Source organism: Cokeromyces recurvatus (genome assembly GCF_025118155.1).
Source record: "Cokeromyces recurvatus strain NRRL 2243 chromosome Unknown BX663scaffold_3, whole genome shotgun sequence".
Taxonomy (NCBI): domain Eukaryota; kingdom Fungi; phylum Mucoromycota; class Mucoromycetes; order Mucorales; family Mucoraceae; genus Cokeromyces; species Cokeromyces recurvatus.
The window spans coordinates 205,926-224,026 of record NW_026251389.1 but is presented as its reverse complement, the minus strand read 5'-3'; the positions used below and the strand labels follow the sequence as shown (position 1 = coordinate 224,026).

General features: G+C 32.3%; 8 protein-coding genes across 8 annotated transcripts; 3 read left to right on the top strand and 5 right to left on the bottom strand.

Moving 5' to 3' along the window:
- The first annotated feature begins 3,081 nt into the window (after nucleotides 1-3,081).
- BX663DRAFT_496094 (uncharacterized protein) lies at nucleotides 3,082-3,491 on the top strand. Its single transcript, XM_051525731.1, has one exon. The coding sequence runs from the start codon at nucleotides 3,124-3,126 to the stop codon at nucleotides 3,430-3,432; it is 309 nt and encodes a 102-aa protein (XP_051386337.1). The 5' UTR covers nucleotides 3,082-3,123; the 3' UTR covers nucleotides 3,433-3,491.
- A 97-nt stretch (nucleotides 3,492-3,588) lies between these two features.
- On the top strand, nucleotides 3,589-5,739 carry BX663DRAFT_540140 (uncharacterized protein; the record flags this gene model as incomplete). The annotated part of the gene is made up of 7 exons (XM_051530741.1): nucleotides 3,589-3,641; nucleotides 3,704-3,794; nucleotides 3,845-4,209; nucleotides 4,269-4,682; nucleotides 4,746-4,831; nucleotides 4,897-5,195; nucleotides 5,587-5,739. The coding sequence occupies exons 1-7, from the start codon at nucleotides 3,625-3,627 to the stop codon at nucleotides 5,737-5,739; spliced, it is 1,425 nt and encodes a 474-aa protein (XP_051386336.1). The 5' UTR covers nucleotides 3,589-3,624.
- A 190-nt stretch (nucleotides 5,740-5,929) lies between these two features.
- On the bottom strand, nucleotides 5,930-6,398 carry BX663DRAFT_190043 (uncharacterized protein). Its single transcript, XM_051521708.1, has one exon. It carries the CDS (start codon nucleotides 6,292-6,294, stop codon nucleotides 6,001-6,003), a length of 294 nt encoding a protein of 97 aa, XP_051386335.1. The 5' UTR covers nucleotides 6,295-6,398; the 3' UTR covers nucleotides 5,930-6,000.
- Nucleotides 6,399-6,501: 103 nt separating this feature from the next.
- Nucleotides 6,502-7,098, bottom strand: BX663DRAFT_529133 (uncharacterized protein; the record flags this gene model as incomplete). Its single annotated transcript, XM_051530220.1, has 4 exons — nucleotides 6,502-6,699; nucleotides 6,722-6,762; nucleotides 6,925-7,034; nucleotides 7,055-7,098. 4 exons carry the CDS (start codon nucleotides 7,096-7,098, stop codon nucleotides 6,502-6,504), a joined length of 393 nt encoding a protein of 130 aa, XP_051386334.1.
- Nucleotides 7,099-9,890: 2,792 nt separating this feature from the next.
- Nucleotides 9,891-11,603, top strand: BX663DRAFT_189985 (uncharacterized protein). Its single transcript, XM_051521707.1, has 2 exons — nucleotides 9,891-10,203; nucleotides 10,264-11,603. Exon 2 carries the CDS (start codon nucleotides 10,279-10,281, stop codon nucleotides 11,194-11,196), a length of 918 nt encoding a protein of 305 aa, XP_051386333.1. The 5' UTR covers nucleotides 9,891-10,203; nucleotides 10,264-10,278; the 3' UTR covers nucleotides 11,197-11,603.
- Nucleotides 11,604-12,599: 996 nt separating this feature from the next.
- On the bottom strand, nucleotides 12,600-14,252 carry BX663DRAFT_447774 (general substrate transporter). Its single transcript, XM_051523703.1, has 2 exons — nucleotides 14,150-14,252; nucleotides 12,600-14,094 (listed from the first exon to the last, which is right to left on the bottom strand). The coding sequence occupies exons 1-2, from the start codon at nucleotides 14,204-14,206 to the stop codon at nucleotides 12,721-12,723; spliced, it is 1,431 nt and encodes a 476-aa protein (XP_051386332.1). The 5' UTR covers nucleotides 14,207-14,252; the 3' UTR covers nucleotides 12,600-12,720.
- A 700-nt stretch (nucleotides 14,253-14,952) lies between these two features.
- On the bottom strand, nucleotides 14,953-15,558 carry BX663DRAFT_496084 (uncharacterized protein; the record flags this gene model as incomplete). Its single annotated transcript, XM_051525730.1, has 2 exons — nucleotides 15,468-15,558; nucleotides 14,953-15,382 (listed from the first exon to the last, which is right to left on the bottom strand). Coding segments are annotated over exons 1-2 (278 nt in total), but the record flags the coding sequence as incomplete, so codon positions are not given.
- A 432-nt stretch (nucleotides 15,559-15,990) lies between these two features.
- On the bottom strand, nucleotides 15,991-17,813 carry BX663DRAFT_496083 (uncharacterized protein; the record flags this gene model as incomplete). The annotated part of the gene is made up of 3 exons (XM_051525729.1): nucleotides 17,716-17,813; nucleotides 17,572-17,628; nucleotides 15,991-17,472 (listed from the first exon to the last, which is right to left on the bottom strand). Coding segments are annotated over exons 1-3 (1,541 nt in total), but the record flags the coding sequence as incomplete, so codon positions are not given.
- Between the last annotated feature and the right edge of the window lie 288 nt (nucleotides 17,814-18,101).

Here is an 18,101-nt window from a genome sequence, read left to right as displayed (position 1 = left end):
GAGGATCTAGATGTAGCTTTCTTCATGAAAGAGATAATCCAATTCATGTACAGTGATACAAATAGATGGCCAACGGACTGCCCAAGGAGCCGCATCCTGTGAGTGTTTTAGCTTTTTTAGGTAGGTAGTTGGTTTAGCAGGAAGGAGAGTGAGGTCTGCGACCGTTCTTAGATTTAGAGTTGATGGTGCAAATGTAAGTAGATACTCGATAGAATGAGTACGACTGAGCGTTTGAGAAGGGTATGATAGAGACATGGACGAGGTATACCACCAGGTAGCCAACCGAGGTGCCAGTGGAGGACTTGACTTCTTTCTGTATTCGTCATGGGCAGCCAAAGAATTGGATCGATGATAATATTAGGACGACATGCATGAATCAGCTTGGAATTTAAACCCTGACAGAGGTTTTCATATTGAGTTTTTTGAAAACGCAGACGGAGCCGTTTGAAAGCCTTTTTATCAAGTTCGTCCAAGATAGGGGCACATTCTCTCCAGAGTGGGTTGACTGTTAGTTTAGTTTATACCATTGAGAATGGCTGTTGGACATTTTGAAGATGAGGTTTGAAGTTTGTTCAGTAATGTATCGTCGAGTAGTTGCATTGATCAAATAAGGTATTTGGCTTGCAGGATAGTAGCTCCGGGTTGTCATTGAAAGGTTGTTGTACTAGGTGCAGCATAACTTTGGTTGAGGATCTAGCAGAACCACCAAAAATACGTCGAATACATTCATTTTGACAGGCTTCAAGTTTTGTAAAGTGACTATTATTTAAGGCGCAGATAGCAAGACCATATTCCATTTGTGATCGTATCATTTGGCTGTAGAAACGTACTGAGAGTAAGCGGTTAAACTCCTTCGTGATTGACTCCAAGAGAGGAAATTTGATTCATAGATGATCTAGCTTTTTTTAGTGTTGAGATTGATGAGGGGAGCAGTGTCAATAAGTCCACCAGGTTTGATTGGAATTCCAAGATAACTAAATGATGCTTCACTCGGTAGGGGCGTATCATAGAGGTAGTATGACTGTTCATCAGAGAGCGGTTTAACAACAACTCATTTTAACGGACTCCATCGGTAGCCTGGGCGGTAGCTATGGTCTTCACAAATTCGAAGTAATGATGGCGTTGCAGTAGCTGAGGCTATTCTATTAACACTGCATCATTGGCGTAAAATAAGGAGGTGATTACTGGAACAAATTGAGTAGCATCTTGAAGATCATCTAAAATGAGTGAATGAGTGTCATGGTTGTAGGATTTGTAACTTAATTCAATAAGATAAATAGTCATAATAGAACATATAGTGCACTTCTAAAATAATTCTATCTACACGCATATTAAGTATATTTACTCTTGCATAAAAAAAAATAATAAGAAAGTTCTACATCTAAAGGTATGTCTTCTTCTATTATTGTTCTGCTAAATATAGATTTATAAGTTAAACTGGGGTAAACTAAGAACAATACAAATAAGCGTGATAATTGATTCCACTCAGAGTACACATATTAGTTATAAAAATAAACATATACAAAGACATGAATGTATATCTATAATAACTCTTAGTAATCATTCTCTTCCATGGTTACGTCATCAAATAGAATTTATTATATTATGACTCATCATCCTTAACCACAAAATATATAAATACTCCTACGTAATTAATCTTTTTTTTTTTTTTTTTTCTTTTTATCTTTATCTTAATAAAACTTATTGACAACTCTCAACGTACTTCTTCTATCTGTTTTCTTTTATTTCTCTTTTTATTCTTTTATTTTTATTTATATTTTATTATATGCTTACAACGCTTTTGCTATTTCCAAGAAAAAAGTCAGGATGGAGCCTTGGAAATACAGTGAATATCATTCTGATTCGATACGAAAAGAACAAGATCAGAAGATATCAGTTTCAAACAGCTTAAGCTCTTATGAAATTACAGTACCATGTTCAAAGAGAGCAATTTAAGAGTTGCTTCATTTGATCATCCCGCCAGAGCCAATTGCTCAAATAACCCATGAAGAATTCTTAACAGAGAATGGAATATTTAAGCTAGTTAAACAATACTTTGGTGATAATTGGAATTTTAGTCAAAACAAATTAAATGACCTTATAGGTAAAGATGGGTCTTGGGGAGGCACTAAACAAAAAAAGATAAAGACAGCAGAATAAGAGGTAGAACGTACAATGTGGTGGAGGCTAGCTTGAGAGACTTCAAGTGGAAAGACATTAGCAATATCAGCCAGTTTAGATACCTTGTTAGAACGGCACAATTACAATATGTTACTATTGATTATGTCCGCAAATCTAACACGACTGAATCGAAAACTGCAAAACAAAAGTCTCTTTCTCTTCAAGCATATAAATTAAAAACTAAAGATTTATGCAAGTACGTCTTCTGCAGTATAGACACCAATGCAGATACTGTAATAGAAGATAGAGATTATGAAAAAAAGAAAAATAAAATTAAAATCAAAAATTCACATGGTGATTGTCAGGGTAAATAATATGTTTAGTACTTGGAAAGTGAGGACATTAATTTATTTATTTTAACGATTTACTAGACATCAGCTTTTACATGATGACAAAATTTTGAATAAGTTTCAATGTAGAACTTCTTTAGAAAAACGTTCATTATTATAACTATTCATGTATTTGCTATACTTGTACTTTATTTATTTACCAAATGTACAAAAGATTATGTTTATACCCTATTTCAACTTATATTTATCCTCTTTTAATAAATTATATTATAATTAACAAGTTAATCAATTTTCATCACTTACATTTTTTTTTCTACAAAAGAGTTACTTTCAGATTACATTACTGGAACTTAAAAAATATAGGATATTCACTTGGATGATTAAGGACACTAACGTCTTTAAGTTCATTACGATAATAAAGCTAAATAATCGATCTTTTTTTGGAGTACTCACTCTTTTTTTGGAGTACTCACTCTTTTTTTGAGGTACTCACTCTTTTTTTGAGGTACTCACTCTTTTTTTAATGGTACTCATTCGTTCAAGTGTCTACTTACATTTGCACCATCAACTCTAAATCTAAGAACGGTCGCAGACCTCACTCTCCTTCCTGCTAAACCAACTACCTACCTAAAAAAGCTAAAACACTCACAGGATGCGGCTCCTTGGGCAGTCCGTTGGCCATCTATTTGTATCACTGTACATGAATTGGATTATCTCTTTCATGAAGAAAGCTACATCTAGATCCTCCCTCAGAATCCGGTGCACTACTGCTGAAATGGTTATTCACCTAAAAAGTGCTAATATACTTGTACTGTCTCTGAAATTTATCTTACTGATCTTTTTCCCATTTACTTTGTTCCTCTTTAACTTAGTATATTTATTTTATCTATTACACATATACTTTTATACTTTTCCCTTTTGTCTCATAAGAGGGGTTTTTCTTACTTATATACTATTATAACTGACTAGAGGCAATACAGCAAATGAAAAATGCTATGTGCTCATTTGGTCAAAAAAAAATGTATATATAAACACATATAATAATAATAATAATTCAATTTTAAACATATTTACTGGAAATAACATCTGATTTTTGTAACTCATCTTATTTTTCTTTTTTTTTTTAAAAAAAAAAAAAAACGAAATATGCAGTATGTTATATAACATCTGGTAAGACCAAAATTGTTAATTAACAACCTTCAATCTAATGTAAAAAATAAAATAAAATAAAGTATGGTATCTGACTTCTTTTACCCAAATATGGGTGGAGTTGAAAGCCATTTATATGAATTATCTCAACGCTTAATTCAAAGAGGACACAAAGTAAATAGGAAAAAGATAAATTTAATTGAAATACTTACAAAACAAGATAGGTCATTATTATTACACATGCCTATGGAAATAGAAAGGGTGTTCGTTATTTAACCAATGGACTCAAAGTGTATTACATTCCAACTCAAGTTATTTATTCAGAGGCTACATTACCAACCATTTATGGCTTTTTCCCTCTTTTTCGTCATATTGTCATTCGTGAATCTATACAAATCATTCATGGTCATGGCGCATTTTCTTCCCTTTGTCATGAAGCCATCTTGCATAGTAAAACAATGGGTCTTAAAGCTGTCTTTACTGATCATTCTCTATTTGGATTTGCCGATGCCTCTTCCATTTTGACAAACAAATTATTAAAATTTACTCTAAGTGACGTTGACCATGTCATTTGTGTATCTCATACAAGGTAATAGATAGATTGATAAATGTAAAATAATTTTATTAACATTGTGGGGGTGGGTCCAGTAAGGAAAATACTGTATTAAGAGCAGCATTATCACCAAGACACGTTTCTGTTATACCCAATGCTGTAGTTGCATCTCAGTTTCAACCTGACTCAACAAGACCCGACCCTAACTGGATTACAATTGTTGTTATTAGTCGACTTGTCTATCGAAAAGGTGTTGATCTCTTGATTGCTATCATCCCACGTATTTGTGAAATGTATAAACAGGTTCGATTTATTATTGGTGGAGATGGACCTAAGAGAATAGATTTAGAGCAGATGAGAGAAAAGCATTTATTACATGATCGAGTTGAGTTATTGGGTCCTATAAAGCATCATGAAGTACGAGATGTATTGATACAAGGAAATATTTTTTTAAATACGAGTTTAACTGAAGCATTTTGTATTGCGATTGTTGAAGCTGCATGTGCTGGGTAAATATAATATACAACACGTGTATAAAGAGAGAGATGTTTTTTAATGATGATGATGATTAGTTTGTTTGTGGTGAGTACCAAAGTGGGTGGTGTACCTGAAGTTCTACCAAGTCATATGATTCACTATGCAAGTCCAGAAGAAGATGGTACATGATATACATATTTATATACATACATATATATACATGTAAAACTCATATTATTATCACAGATCTTGTTATAGCTGTGTCAAAGGCAATCCATACATTTCGGTCCGGTAAAATAGACCCAAGCAAGTTTAATGATGAATTAAAGGAAATGTATAATTGGTCAAATGTAGCAGAAAGAACGGAAAAGGTATATGGATCAGTGTATCAAACATCAAATTCACCTTTAATAGAAAGATTAAGACGATACTATGGATGTGGAGTTTATGCAGGAAAAATATTTTGTATGGTAATGGCTTTAGATTATTTGATATGGAAATATCTTGAGTGGATATTTCCTACTGAGACGATTGAAAGAGCAAGAGTATTTCCATATCAAAAATATCGATATTACTTTTCTGGACAAGAAAGAAAAGAAGAAGGGATTCTTTATTGAATTAATATTCGATAATAAGTAGCAATAAGATATGCACTTAAACTTAAATCAAGCCATCTTAAAGCGAGTTGATGATTATGTAGAGAAGGCTGAGTCACCCATTCACACATAATCTTCCATGTATTCACCAGGTCTTCAGTTAATTGAATTTGACCAAATAAAATACTTGATAGTCTTTCCCTAAATTCTTTTAAATTGACCCCTTTCCCTAAATTTACATCAAGTCGTAGTTGTTCAAATTCGGTTAATAATAACCTTGGTGCTACCATCTTATTTGTATAACGCATGAGCTTAATAAATAATTGACATAACCAAACAGGCGTTGGAAGTTGATATTGAAACCGACAAGGTTCATCCTGTAACATGTCTGCTAGATCACTATAACTTTGAAAATGTCTTGGTTTTATATTGTTCTGTAAACGATATATTTCATTTTGTACCCATTCGTCCATCGTCACCACAGTGCCTGTAACTAAATCATTTAACCTTAATGTCATGTTTTTTTATGTGTGTGTGTGTGTGTGTGTGTGTGTGTATGTATGTATGTATAAAAGAAAGCAAAGTAGAAAGCAATTGATATTTTTTATTTATTTATTTATAAAGACAAAAAAAAAAAAAAAAAAAAAAAAAAATGCCTTTTTATATAGGTTTTTTTTTTTTTGGTGTCTTAAAGCCGAACTTCTCCCCGCTCTTTACTACTACTACTACTATTACTTTAACGGGATTGATCTTATTATAGGTTATTGTGTATTCCAAAAAAAAAAAAAAAATTATGGAATTTCTTAAAACAGTATACATTATTTATAATCTGTAAAGGCTTTCTATAATTATTTTGGTTGAATTTAAAGTCATTATAAAAAATAAAAAAAAAAAAGAAAGAGAGAGGAAGAGAGAAAGAGAGGAAGAGAAGAGAGAAAGAGAGGGAGAGAGGGAGAGAGGGAGAGAGGGAGAGAGGGAGAGAGAAAAGGGCGAGACCATGAAGCAAATTAATATTAATAATAATACCCAGAGGATGCAAAAGGATCATCCGTGTATTTTTGCTTATTTATTTATATATTTATTGCTTTGTAAGCTACAGTCATTTGCGTTTGAAAATAGAACTTTTTGGATAAACTTTTAATTGGGTAGAAAATTCTGAAACCAATAGAAAATATGGTTGAACAGTGGAGGTGTTCGACCATTAATATACATATCATAAAACTAATTGTAGTAATAAAAAAAAAGTTACAATAGTTTATTGTTTTGGAAAGAACAAAGGTCCAAGATGAGCCATGCCTATTTTATCTTCTTCTTCTGTTAAATGAAGTATTGAAGGATTTACTATTAAGGAGAGTGAGCTAAGACAACTAGATGACTTGAACATATTTTTCATTAAAGTGGAATCGTGTTCCTTTTTCAACTCCATTATCAATCTAGAAGTTTCCTTCAACAGCTCTTTCATTTTCCAGTAGTACTGGTGAAAGTCTAGGAATTGCTTCTAACTTGTCGCCAATATCTGGTTTAATTTCAAGGGAGCCTTCTAGCTAGAGATCATAAATGGATCCTTCAGGTGCAAGTGACATGCTCCACAAATACATAGTTCTGTCAGTAGCATGGAGAAAAAAAAATTTGATTTTCCTGAATGTAGCAAGTGACCCATATTGGTATTCATCCGCACTTGTCTTTAACATGGCCAAAGCGCCAAACAAGCCTTTATGATGATCAATTTTGGATTTTCGCTGATCAGTGGATACAAAATGATGTGAGGTCTCGAGGAAAAGGATATCTCTAATCTTTTGAAGCCATACATTCGAATGACTCCATCTGCCTTGTACATGTTTCTATCATCCATGATAATTATGCAACAAGTCATGATGCTAAGCGGGGAGGATGTTGATATCAACTGGATATTACTAGTTCTAATTTTTCATATGAATCTATGGGATATTAGCATATTAGCTGAAGTACCTATCTAGAAGAAACTTTTGCTAATCGGCAAGCTGTAAAGTATATTATACATGCTAATATTTTTAGTCATAAGCATCTGTGTATGTAAATCTTTTTTTACATTATTATATTTTATATAAATATATCAATAGATTTAAAATATTAGAAATACTTTTCAATATTAAATTTAATACTTTATAAGTGTGTACAATCAACATATATTCTTCTACTCTGTGCTTTTAATATTTTATTCATAGGATACTAGATATTAAAGATTCAGCATTGGAAACAGTAGGGAACTACTACGAGGATAGTTATCTTACTAGAGAAGCAGCAAGATCAATGAGGTATTATCATGAAATAAATGGTTTAGTAAGAGAAAAGCGTTTAAATTCTTGAGATAGGTAATAAAAGAGTCTATGACCATAAATACGTAGTGAAACGACTAAAGAACATTCTAAATAACTGATCTTCTGATAGTCTCGTTATCAGATTATATAAGAGTAAGTTTAACTGGTTTAAATGGGATAGTCCAATACATGAAGAATAAACAAAATATTCAATTCTCCAGCAGGTTTAATAATAAAATTAGTGATTATATATATAGGGCTATATTTCAAATCTTATCGTGAAAAAATAATAATAACCAAATTGATGAACTCAACAAATATTAAAGCAAAACAACCTCGATGAACAACTTACTTTAAAAAAAAACAACACAGGGATGTTTTTTTTTTCCAATAAGCCAACTCTGCCTTCATTGGATTAGTTGCGTCACAAAATAGGATATTCGCCAAGCCCACAGAGATTGTTCACAACTGATTACCCTTATACCTTACAAAATTCTACAGTATAAAGATAGGGAGGCCAAATAAAAGATCTACTCGTTCCAGCTGTGTTTGTTTGTAATGAAAGGAAAAAAGAGCTAAAAATACAGCGTTATAGAGCAATTCCAACGGAGTTGTTATTTCTATTTTTAAAATAACTTAATCTCGAAGGGGCAATGAGTAAAAAATGATGTTAATTAAATTTCTCTCTTTTTTTTTTTTTTTTTTTTTTTTTATCAATGACTGCTTCTCAACAAAAGCTTTACTAGATTCAAAAAAAAAAAAAAAAAAAAAAAAAAAAAAAAAAAAGGGGAGTACAACAGCAAGAAACAAACCTGATATTTGATTTCTGAGTTCCTGAATTTTTCGTCTAATCATGTCTGCACAAGTTTTGCATGGTGAATTCGAGCGTTACCCAACACAATATATTGAGGTACTTTTTCATCCTTTACTTTCTCTATCAGTTGCTACAGAAAATCAAGGAATATTGTTGCGTTTGTAACCCTTCAGGAGCAGTTTTTGCGTGAATTTGTTCAATTCCTTGATAAGGCAGGGTGACTAAAATAGTTCCTTCATCTTATCAGTTACAATAATGGCCGCAGTTCCTTTTTTTTTTTTGACCGCCCATATTTTCTGATTTGAGAAGAATTAAGTCCTGCTGCTTCATAAATAAGAATACAATTGAAAGCATAACTAATGTTATATTCGGCCAATTTCTCCACAAATCTATTTCATTTCTCTTACATGTCCTCGTCGTTTCTTTTTTTCAATTAATGGTTTTGAACATTTTAAAGTAAAGCGTAGTTTCTTGACACAATATTTGTGAGTACCCATCAATGAAATTTTTACGCCAAAACTTTCTTTAACCTTTTGTTGTGTCTATGTCCCATTTCGTTCTATTGAATCTTCCAAAAAAAAAAAAGAAAAAAAAACAGTAAAAATTAAATTCAAGTTTAATTTTCTTTAGATTACTTGGGTATAGCTGCATTTTCATGAAATAGTCTAGATAAGAAATATATGTAGTTTTTAATTCTTCATCAATTGGTACTAACTACATAGGATTTCACTAAAAAATAAGCAAGTTATAGAGATGTTTATAGAATACTGTTTTTTTTAGCTGTTATTTAACGAATATCAGATGAAATGATATTATTTATGCAGTATATATAAACAACTTTTACTAAAAACAAATGTCACAGAGATCTTTTATTGCCCTGTTTGGAAATATTGACTTTTGAAAATTTTTGTAAAGGAGGGGGGAGCACCTTTACAGCTCTTTTTTATGCAGAGTGTGAATATTTGTAAGAGTAATGTCTATACACCTTTTCCCAAAAGTGCAACATAGTTTTTCTCAAATGTGTGACACTCTTTTTCTCGAGTGTGCAACACTCTTTTTCTCAAGTGTGCGACACTCTTTTTCTTAAAAAATGCGTCATCTTTTTCTTGAAAAGTACGACATCATTTTGGGAAAAGGTATATTTAGTGTTTAAAACGTATCAACTATTTTTTGTTCCTTTAATTCACTTGTTTCTAAATAATAAATAATGCTATCTTCTAAATTTAAAAACTATAAACACATCGAGACTTCAGAAGGATCAAGAAATTATTCTCACCAATCTGCAGCAGAACTATGGTCATTTAGCCATTACTTTAATTAAACTCACAACGACCTTAACAAATTTAAAAAATACACCTCTATTGTAGATGACTACCTTACAGATCTTGACTGGATACTATGTTGTATAGTTTAAGAATATAAGAAGACGAAATAAATCGTGAGACACAGGCACAAGTGAGAATAAACTAGCTATCCTTCTTGTACAAACTATCTGGCTATTTATGCTTTTCTTGGTGGCTATAGATGATATTTATATAGATGCTATTTCATTGGTTTTGTGTTAAATATTGATCATTTTATGATTCTATCAACAGTTATGATACAGATCATGATCTGGTATTATCTTTGGCATATCGCTAGTTCGGTAAGGGGTTCATTTGAAGGTTTTACATTACATTTAATGAATACATAATGATATTGCTTATACAGCATTATTGTGTAATGAATGTTCGACATTTATGTTTTATTATATCTTTATGTTATGTATAAAGACAACATACTAAACTAAAGTTCAACACGAGCAAAAGTAAAAGATTATGTTGTCGTATTAAAGAATGAAAAAACAGTAAGTGGTTTCTTTATTATAGTTTGTTAAAAAAATATAGCTAAATGCTTTCTTACATAGCCTGGTAAATCAACAATGAAAGCAGAAGCAGCCTTGCCTAAGAGGACCAGATTTATTAATAATAAAAATACCTTCATTATCAGCGGCAACAACAGCAATATTAGAAGTATTCAACTTGGAGATAGATACGGCACAGATGAAAGCAGTAGTAGTAATATGGGTGTAAAACGCAAGTTTAACAGTGACTTGGAAGAAAGAAACAATAATAAGAAGCCTAATATATTTGAAGTTGAAGAAGGCATTAAAGAAAATAATTCTATATTGGAGAAATGGGATAAATTCCTTGAAAATAAAGAAAGTTTCCATCTTTATAGTCCTGAATACCATCGTATCATTCGTGGTGAAAAAATCGTTTCTTCAAAACCTTTCTTGGACAAGGATCTTTATAACCAACATATAAATGAGCATAAAGATGTAGAATATGTCATTCCTGAGGCATGCATGCCATATATTGCTAATGTAATCAAGCAAGACGATTTGGATAGCTACAGAAAAGCCATTAGGGCAGTACCAGAAGCAAACAATGAAGATGAAAATGCTCTCTTATTTATTGAAAACCTGTTTCAAACCATGTACATTTTTCATACCGCTCACCAAGATATCTATGAGGGCGAATCTACGTTTAACGGCCTCTTTTTGTATCCTTTCTTGAAAGCAGTAGCAAGAGCTGTTTCAAAAGAGCTTAATTCTACCAAGACAGATTTTTGCGATGGTGAAGTGTGTCTAGAATCTATGTCAATACAATTGAAATCTTTAAACATGATGGTCGATAATAGAAACATGTACAAGGCAGATGGAGTCATTCGAATGTATGGCTTCAAAAGATTAGAGATATCCTTTTCCTCGAGACCTCACATCATTTTGTATCCACTGATCAGCGAAAATCCAAAATTGATCATCATAAAGGCTTGTTTGGCGCTTTGGCCATGTTAAAGACAAGTGCGGATGAATACCAATATGGGTCACTTGCTACATTCAGGAAAATCAAATTTTTTTTCTCCATGCTACTGACAGAACTATGTATTTGTGGAGCATGTCACTTGCACCTGAAGGATCCATTTATGATCTCTAGCTAGAAGGCTCCCTTGAAATTAAACCAGATATTGGCGACAAGTTAGAAGCAATTCCTAAACTTTCACCAGTTCTACTGGAAAATGAAAAATATGTTCGAGTCATCTAGTTCTAACGAATTTATGGCCAATTGTGTGCAAAATCCTTGCAGAACGCGATGCCTATCATCATCTCGAAAGCGATTTACAACAGTATTATGACGTTTCTCCTTGTCAGTTCTTTATCAAGCGGATCATTCCTTCTCTCTCAGAAGCAGAATAATACTATTATCTTATGACCCCCACTCTCTATATACAAACACTATACAACACACTTTTCTTATTATTTCCTTCAACATATACCTCTTAACATTTTCCCGCTTACGCGTACAGGGTTTTCATATGCTTATTTCTTCCTTTATCTGTCTAGATCAAAAATGTCCAGCAAGGACGCTGTATTCTAAAGAGACATAAAATAAAAAACCAAAAGTTTTAAACATATTGATAATATATCCCTGTGCTCCTATACTCTCAACTCTGAATAAAAAGAAATTCTATATTTTCTGTAGTAAAAATTCTAACTGATCAACTTCAAGCTCTATATGCTAACATCGATTCCATCCTACCGCCCTTTTGTCGCCTATCTCGTGATCTTGATCCTATTCTCTGGCCATCTATGACTACTTCTGAACGGAATCATGTCCTTCGATGTCTCCGTAGTTAGATACCTGATGATAAACCAAAGGAATGTCTCTTTCACTCAAATCAAAACTGGAGTCGTCATCATGCTTTTGAATGCTTACACATCCATAAACGCTTGTATTTCCCTCTCAAAATTGATAATCCAGTATTGTTTCTTCTTAAATATGCTTCCACGGCGTAAATCCCATCGTAACTCTGATTGTCTTAGCTGGTTTATTCTCTGGCCTATCCTTTGTATCATTTTACATGATGATTTTCCACCCCCTACCGTTGATCCTGGTTGCAAACTGTTGAATTGATTACCAAAGTAATAGTATGAGTCTCTCTATTAATTATGACCTCTTTTTTTTCATTTTTATTTTTTTTTTTTTTATAGCTTTCAATTCTTTTGTCCTTTTTTCTTTTTTCCCCTTTAGTCTCTTGGGAGGTTTTTTTTATTTTTGCAACCACTTCATAACTGGCTTGGGCAATACAACACATTTCGTTGCTACATGCTCACCACCAAAAAAAATTGAAAAAATTGAAAATATGTATTTATATATGTATACATATTACACAGAAATAAAATAGAATTTAATCATATTGGTAATATTTACATATATAAAAAGTAAATGAGAGAAGAAAATTCTTCCACTTCTAATACTCTTTCTTATTTCCCCTCCCCTTTTTGTGTGTGTGTGTGTGTGTGTGAGTGTGTTTCTTTTTTTCAATCAGCCGTTGCACGAATGCGTTCATATCCTGATCGAATCACATCCTCTGCACTTCTTCCCTTTGTTTCTGGCAAGATTCGGAATGCGATTATGACAAAGAGGGTTAAAAAGCCAGCAAATAAATAAAATACTTGACCTTGACCCATTACCAACCTTAAACTTGGGAATCCAGCAGAGATGATAAAGTTCGAAACCATATTGACAGCTAAGCCTACTGAACATGCACTACTGACTGCTTTTGCTTCTACTAATTCGGGTATCATCAAAAAAGGAATAGGGCCTAGACCAATAGCAAAGGCGGCAACAAAACCGAGGATAGCTAATGCAGAGATAAAGGACATCTGAGGGCTATTCATCATAGACCAGCCCAACAAAAGAGCCATAAGAGCCATGAGTCCAGACGACATTAAAAATAACGTACGTCGACCGACTCGATCCATCAAGAAAGCGGATAGAGTGGTCATGATCAAGTTGACAACGGAGATATAGACCGTAATACGTCCAGAGGATTCAGGAAAGACGGTTGACATGACGGACGTCGAATAAAAGATGACGGCGTTAATACCTGATAATTGTTGAGCAAGTTGTAATAAAAGAATAATCATGAGAGGTCTTTGGTAATGAGGTAAAGTAACAAACTGCCAGACTGTAATATGGGTTGATGATGTTGAAAATATCTCATCACTTTCTCCTCGTTTCCATACTTGAATCTCTTCCTCTATTTCATCTATAGATGACTGTCTTAACCTCAACAAAGACTTTTTGGCTTGATTTAATCCTCCAGGTAATGAAGCTAAATATTTGGGTGATTCAACACAAAATGGTAACAGCATAGCCTGGATCACAGCCAAGATAAATCCTATCGCTAAAATCCAACGCCATTGTTTGAGGTTGGACCAAAAGAGGCCCACAACTTGGGCCATCATGATACCAATTACGATCGCCAATTGATTCATGGCGCCAAAGAGCCCCCTACTTGACTGAGGAACACATTCAGCGATATAGGCAGGGACAACAACGGTAACGACACCACTACCGATACCTGATAAAAATCGACCCAAGGTCATGATTGAAGGAGAGGTAGCGCAGGATGTGAGTATGGATCCTAAAGCAAGTAATAAATTAGTGTAGAATAAAGTCAGACGACGACCATATCGGTCATTAAAATGAGGAGCAGCAAGTGCTCCAAAAAGTCCACCCGCTGTTAAGCTTGAAACAACAATGGCATAACGAGCATCTGTCATTGGAATACAAGCAGGTAGAAATGAGCTCCAATGTGTCTGAATGGTGGTAGATGAATCTGTACATTTTGTAATGACTGATTGTGGTGTATTTAATTCACCATTATGGTATCCATATTGAAATGCACTCTTAAAAAAAAAAGAAGTTAGATGATTGAAATTAGGGAACGAATAGGTATATTACCATTAATATTGAAAAAACAACAAATAATAAGTAAAAAGTGGGTCGTTCTGAAGTCATTTGTATGTGAATAATAATAATGGTAATAATAAAAAAGAAATGCAGTATTTACATCAAGCTGAAATACGAAATTGCAGAAAATTTACATGCAACAAAATACGAAATTCAATTGGTCAAAGTGAATGCCTACAACAATAACAACTTTCATATGTGAGTTATTCGACTTGATCAAAACGCTACATTTTAGTTTTAATTTTTCTTTTCTTTTTCTCAGCTTACAACTAGTATGAAACGCAAATACAAATGGATAACTACCGATGAGTCTTTCCCCTTCCCCTAAAATACACGCACACACACATACACACACACACACACACATATATATATATATTAAGAGAAAGCTTTATTATGTTTAATATAACGCCTTTATTGATTTCTTGTTTTTATCACTACACTTACTAAAGGTGTTGTTCCCAGCTAATAAAGTAACTTTGTAAGCAAACAACCTCCAGAGAGTCTCTTTAGCCTCCTTTAATGTCCTTTGAAAAAGCTGAAAGATACACGTACAGAATAAATAAAATGTAGTAATTTGGAATCAAAACTTTATTGTCCAATATTTGAAAGAGTAAATCACTGGTTGAAGAAAGTCAACAATCGATAAAACAAAGGTAGTAATCTATATTGGATTAGTTTTTTGTAAACTTTGTATTCTTACAGTTCCTTGACAATAAATATAGTATTCCAGTACTAAATCAAAGATCTATTCTATTTCATGCTATCAATTATAGTCTAGTTTTTTTTTTTTTTTAGATACCATGAGGGAATAAGGGAACAGGTACCATCTGTTGAAATTATAAGAACCGCTTTGTACCCAATGTCAAGTTAAGCAAATAGTAAAGTTTAAATATGCTTAGTAGTCAAGTAGTTGATTAGTCAAGTGTACCAAGGATACAAGCAAAGAAACACATTGAAAACATGATGACCAATTAATCAAAACCAAAGTACATAGTTTATTAAAGTAAAAAGCTCGCAATATCATGGTTACCCAGAATGTTTTCGATATCTTTATCTCGAGGTTTTTTTTTTCTCTTTCAAATAGGCGCCTCTTGGTATCCCGACTATAGAAAAGCAGTATTTTCAAGAGAACACGTTCTATTAAAGCATTTCTATCTGCATCTGGTATCATTACACATTTATACCTCGGTACAGTGTAAGTCATGTTATAAAAAAGAAAAAGTATGCAAAGTATTTTTTTTTTCTTTCTTTATCTACTTTACTATCAAATCTCAAAATCACTTTTTGGTTTTCTTCTAAAATGCAGGAGAAAAAGAAAACTCGAATTGGTCTGAAAGTACAATGCAAATCAGTAAAAACATTTTAGTCGCCGCCCTCTCTTTTACACAACATTCCCCTTTTATGATATATAATGGAGAAAGACAGTCACACAAATAAATTAAGTTACATCGTCGTCAAGTGTATAGAATGCTTGATGTGGTAAACTTCACTTTTAATAAGACTAATTTCACATAACAAAAAAAAAAATTAATAGGTGTCATCTTGGAACTTATTCTTTAATAATGCATATATTTTATCACATTCATAAAGACTCGTATCACAATGAACTTTTCTATTCATTTACTTTCTTACAAAAGAAAATCTCAAATTAAGCTTCCTTTAGTAAATATGTACTCTTGATACTGCTATAAAGTCATTATACTTTCTTTTATTATTATTATTATTATTATTATTATTAAATAAATTAGATTAAATTATGTAATTCATTACTTATTTTATACGAAATTGTCTTGATGAAGCTCTAGTTAGAGGATAATTATTATTTTCCTCTATTGTTAAGTTATGTTTTTTCTGACTAACTGCAATGGAAATGGCTGTCATTGTATCCCCTTTAGCCTCATTTAAAGCATCTTGTAATATGCTTATATCTACTTGGGGTAAAATGCTTGTCATATATTCAAGTGCTGTATTATTTGATTCACGATGTTGACTTGTAAGATTAAACATACTACCACTACGACCAAAAAAGAGTCTACTACTAGGTGTGCTTGTACTTGATTTAGGTATTGGAGATATAAGTGGTTTATGATGTGTCGATAAGGGGGTTAATAGAGGAGGAGGAGGATGAGGAAGAGGAGGAGGATGAAAATGAGAATGAGAAGGCTTAAGTGGCGGCTTAGTTAATGAAGTGATACGATTATTTATATTAAGAGGATTCATTAATCGTGTAGGTGGTTGTGTTATCTTCTTGGTTGTTGAGTTATTTTCAAAATTATATTTCTTTGGAAAGGGAGGTTGTTGATAGTTGTAAGCAGGTAGTCGAGTGGATGACACATTATTGAATCGACTCATTGAACGACCAAAGAGACTATGACTTGTTGTATTTGTCTTTTCAGAATAACTAGGACAAGGCACGATCATAGCAGATTTGTTATTAAATTTACTAAAATAGGAGGAACTTGTTCCTGACGCCTGTGCCTTTTTCTTTAAAAATGTTGAAATAGAATGACTTAAAAGTGAACCCATACTACCAAATGTACTTGTATTCTCGTTTGCCTTGAAATGGCTACTACTGGATGATTTTAATCTTGCTCGTGTTATTCTAACTGGAGGTATAACATAATCTTCCAACAAAGCTTCTGGTTTCCCTTTAGCTTTATTTTCATGAATCCATTTTGCAATGGGTGAAACCTCTCTTAGACATAAATCGAGTGTAGTTTCATAGAATGAAAGTCTTTCATATATATCTGGAATACGCATCATTTCATTATAATTACGAGGTATATATTTCTCTTGTGGTTGTTGATATAATGGACTTAATTGTTGTTTCTTTTTATTCAGGCTCTTGACACTCTTTGTTGACTTTTGAGAACGTTTGCTAGAGACGGAAGAAGCACGATTTCTTGCTAATTTTGTAGGTAATTTTCTTTTAATAGTAGTGATAGGTAACTGAGATGGTTGATCTGATACTATTATCATTTCTTTTTCTTGTATCTTCACCTCTGTCTTTTCATCCGTTCTATTATTCTGTTTTACCTCTTCTTCTTTTTTGATTGGATCAGGCACTACTTTTAAGGTCTTAAACTGATTTACTAATGAAGAAAAGTCATCGGATAAGTTTAGTTTACAAATAGAAATAGGTTTTGGCATCTTCAGGATTGGTTCAATTAATGTTTTCCCTTCTTTTGCTCTATCTTCTTTAAATGAATTTCTATCAGATTCATAAGGTATTTCTTGACTAGATTCTTCCCATTTTTCATCCTCGAATACTGTTGTCTCTGTAGAAGATGTTTGTGGTAGACTAACGGTATCTAATTTTTTTTTAAAAAAAAAAAAAAGAGAGAAAATAAAATAAAAATCTGTATAAAGGCCTTTTTTTGTATGTATGTATGTATGTGTATTTGTCCTACTTTCAACTACAAAACTGTCAATAGCACATTGTAAATCACGAATTTGGTTCAATAGATCTATTTTTTTTTAAATATTTATATACATATATTTATATAGATAGATAGGTAAATATAGTTTTTATACAATATATATGTATATTATACCTTTAGTAGCCATTTGATTATGCTAGAAGAGTAAATATTATACAATAAAGAAAAAGAATAAGAAAAATAAAATGAAATAGAGTAAAATTCGTATTTTGTCTATTATATGTCTCCTATAAATGCACATTATGTATTCGATTAAATTTGCTATTTATATGTATATTAATAGCTATAAATTTAATCATCTAACTTAAATACAGTCAATTTGTAAATATTATATTGTTTTTAATGCACTTTATAAACAAATGTAAGAATTCATTTATTTATATGTTTTATATATGTATTCGTATATATTTGTATATAAAAAGTGGATATTCTTCTTTAAATCATATATTACGTAAACAATCTGCTGTCAGAGAATTAAATGAAGGATGTAAGCAGCACGT

Excerpts from the sequence above, each read along its gene's own strand:
- BX663DRAFT_496094 (XM_051525731.1), top strand. The coding sequence starts at position 3,124 with ATGCGGCTCCTTGGGCAGTCCGTTGGCCATCTATTTGTATCACTGTAC.
- BX663DRAFT_190043 (XM_051521708.1), bottom strand. The coding sequence starts at position 6,294 with ATGATCCTTTTGCATCCTCTGGGTATTATTATTAATATTAATTTGCTT.
- BX663DRAFT_189985 (XM_051521707.1), top strand. The coding sequence starts at position 10,279 with ATGAAAGCAGAAGCAGCCTTGCCTAAGAGGACCAGATTTATTAATAAT.
- BX663DRAFT_447774 (XM_051523703.1), bottom strand. The coding sequence starts at position 14,206 with ATGACTTCAGAACGACCCACTTTTTACTTATTATTTGTTGTTTTTTCA. Across the intron at positions 14,095-14,149 it reads TTGTTTTTTCAATATTAATG|AGTGCATTTCAATATGGATA; the intron begins GTAATATACCTA and ends TTTTTTTTTAAG.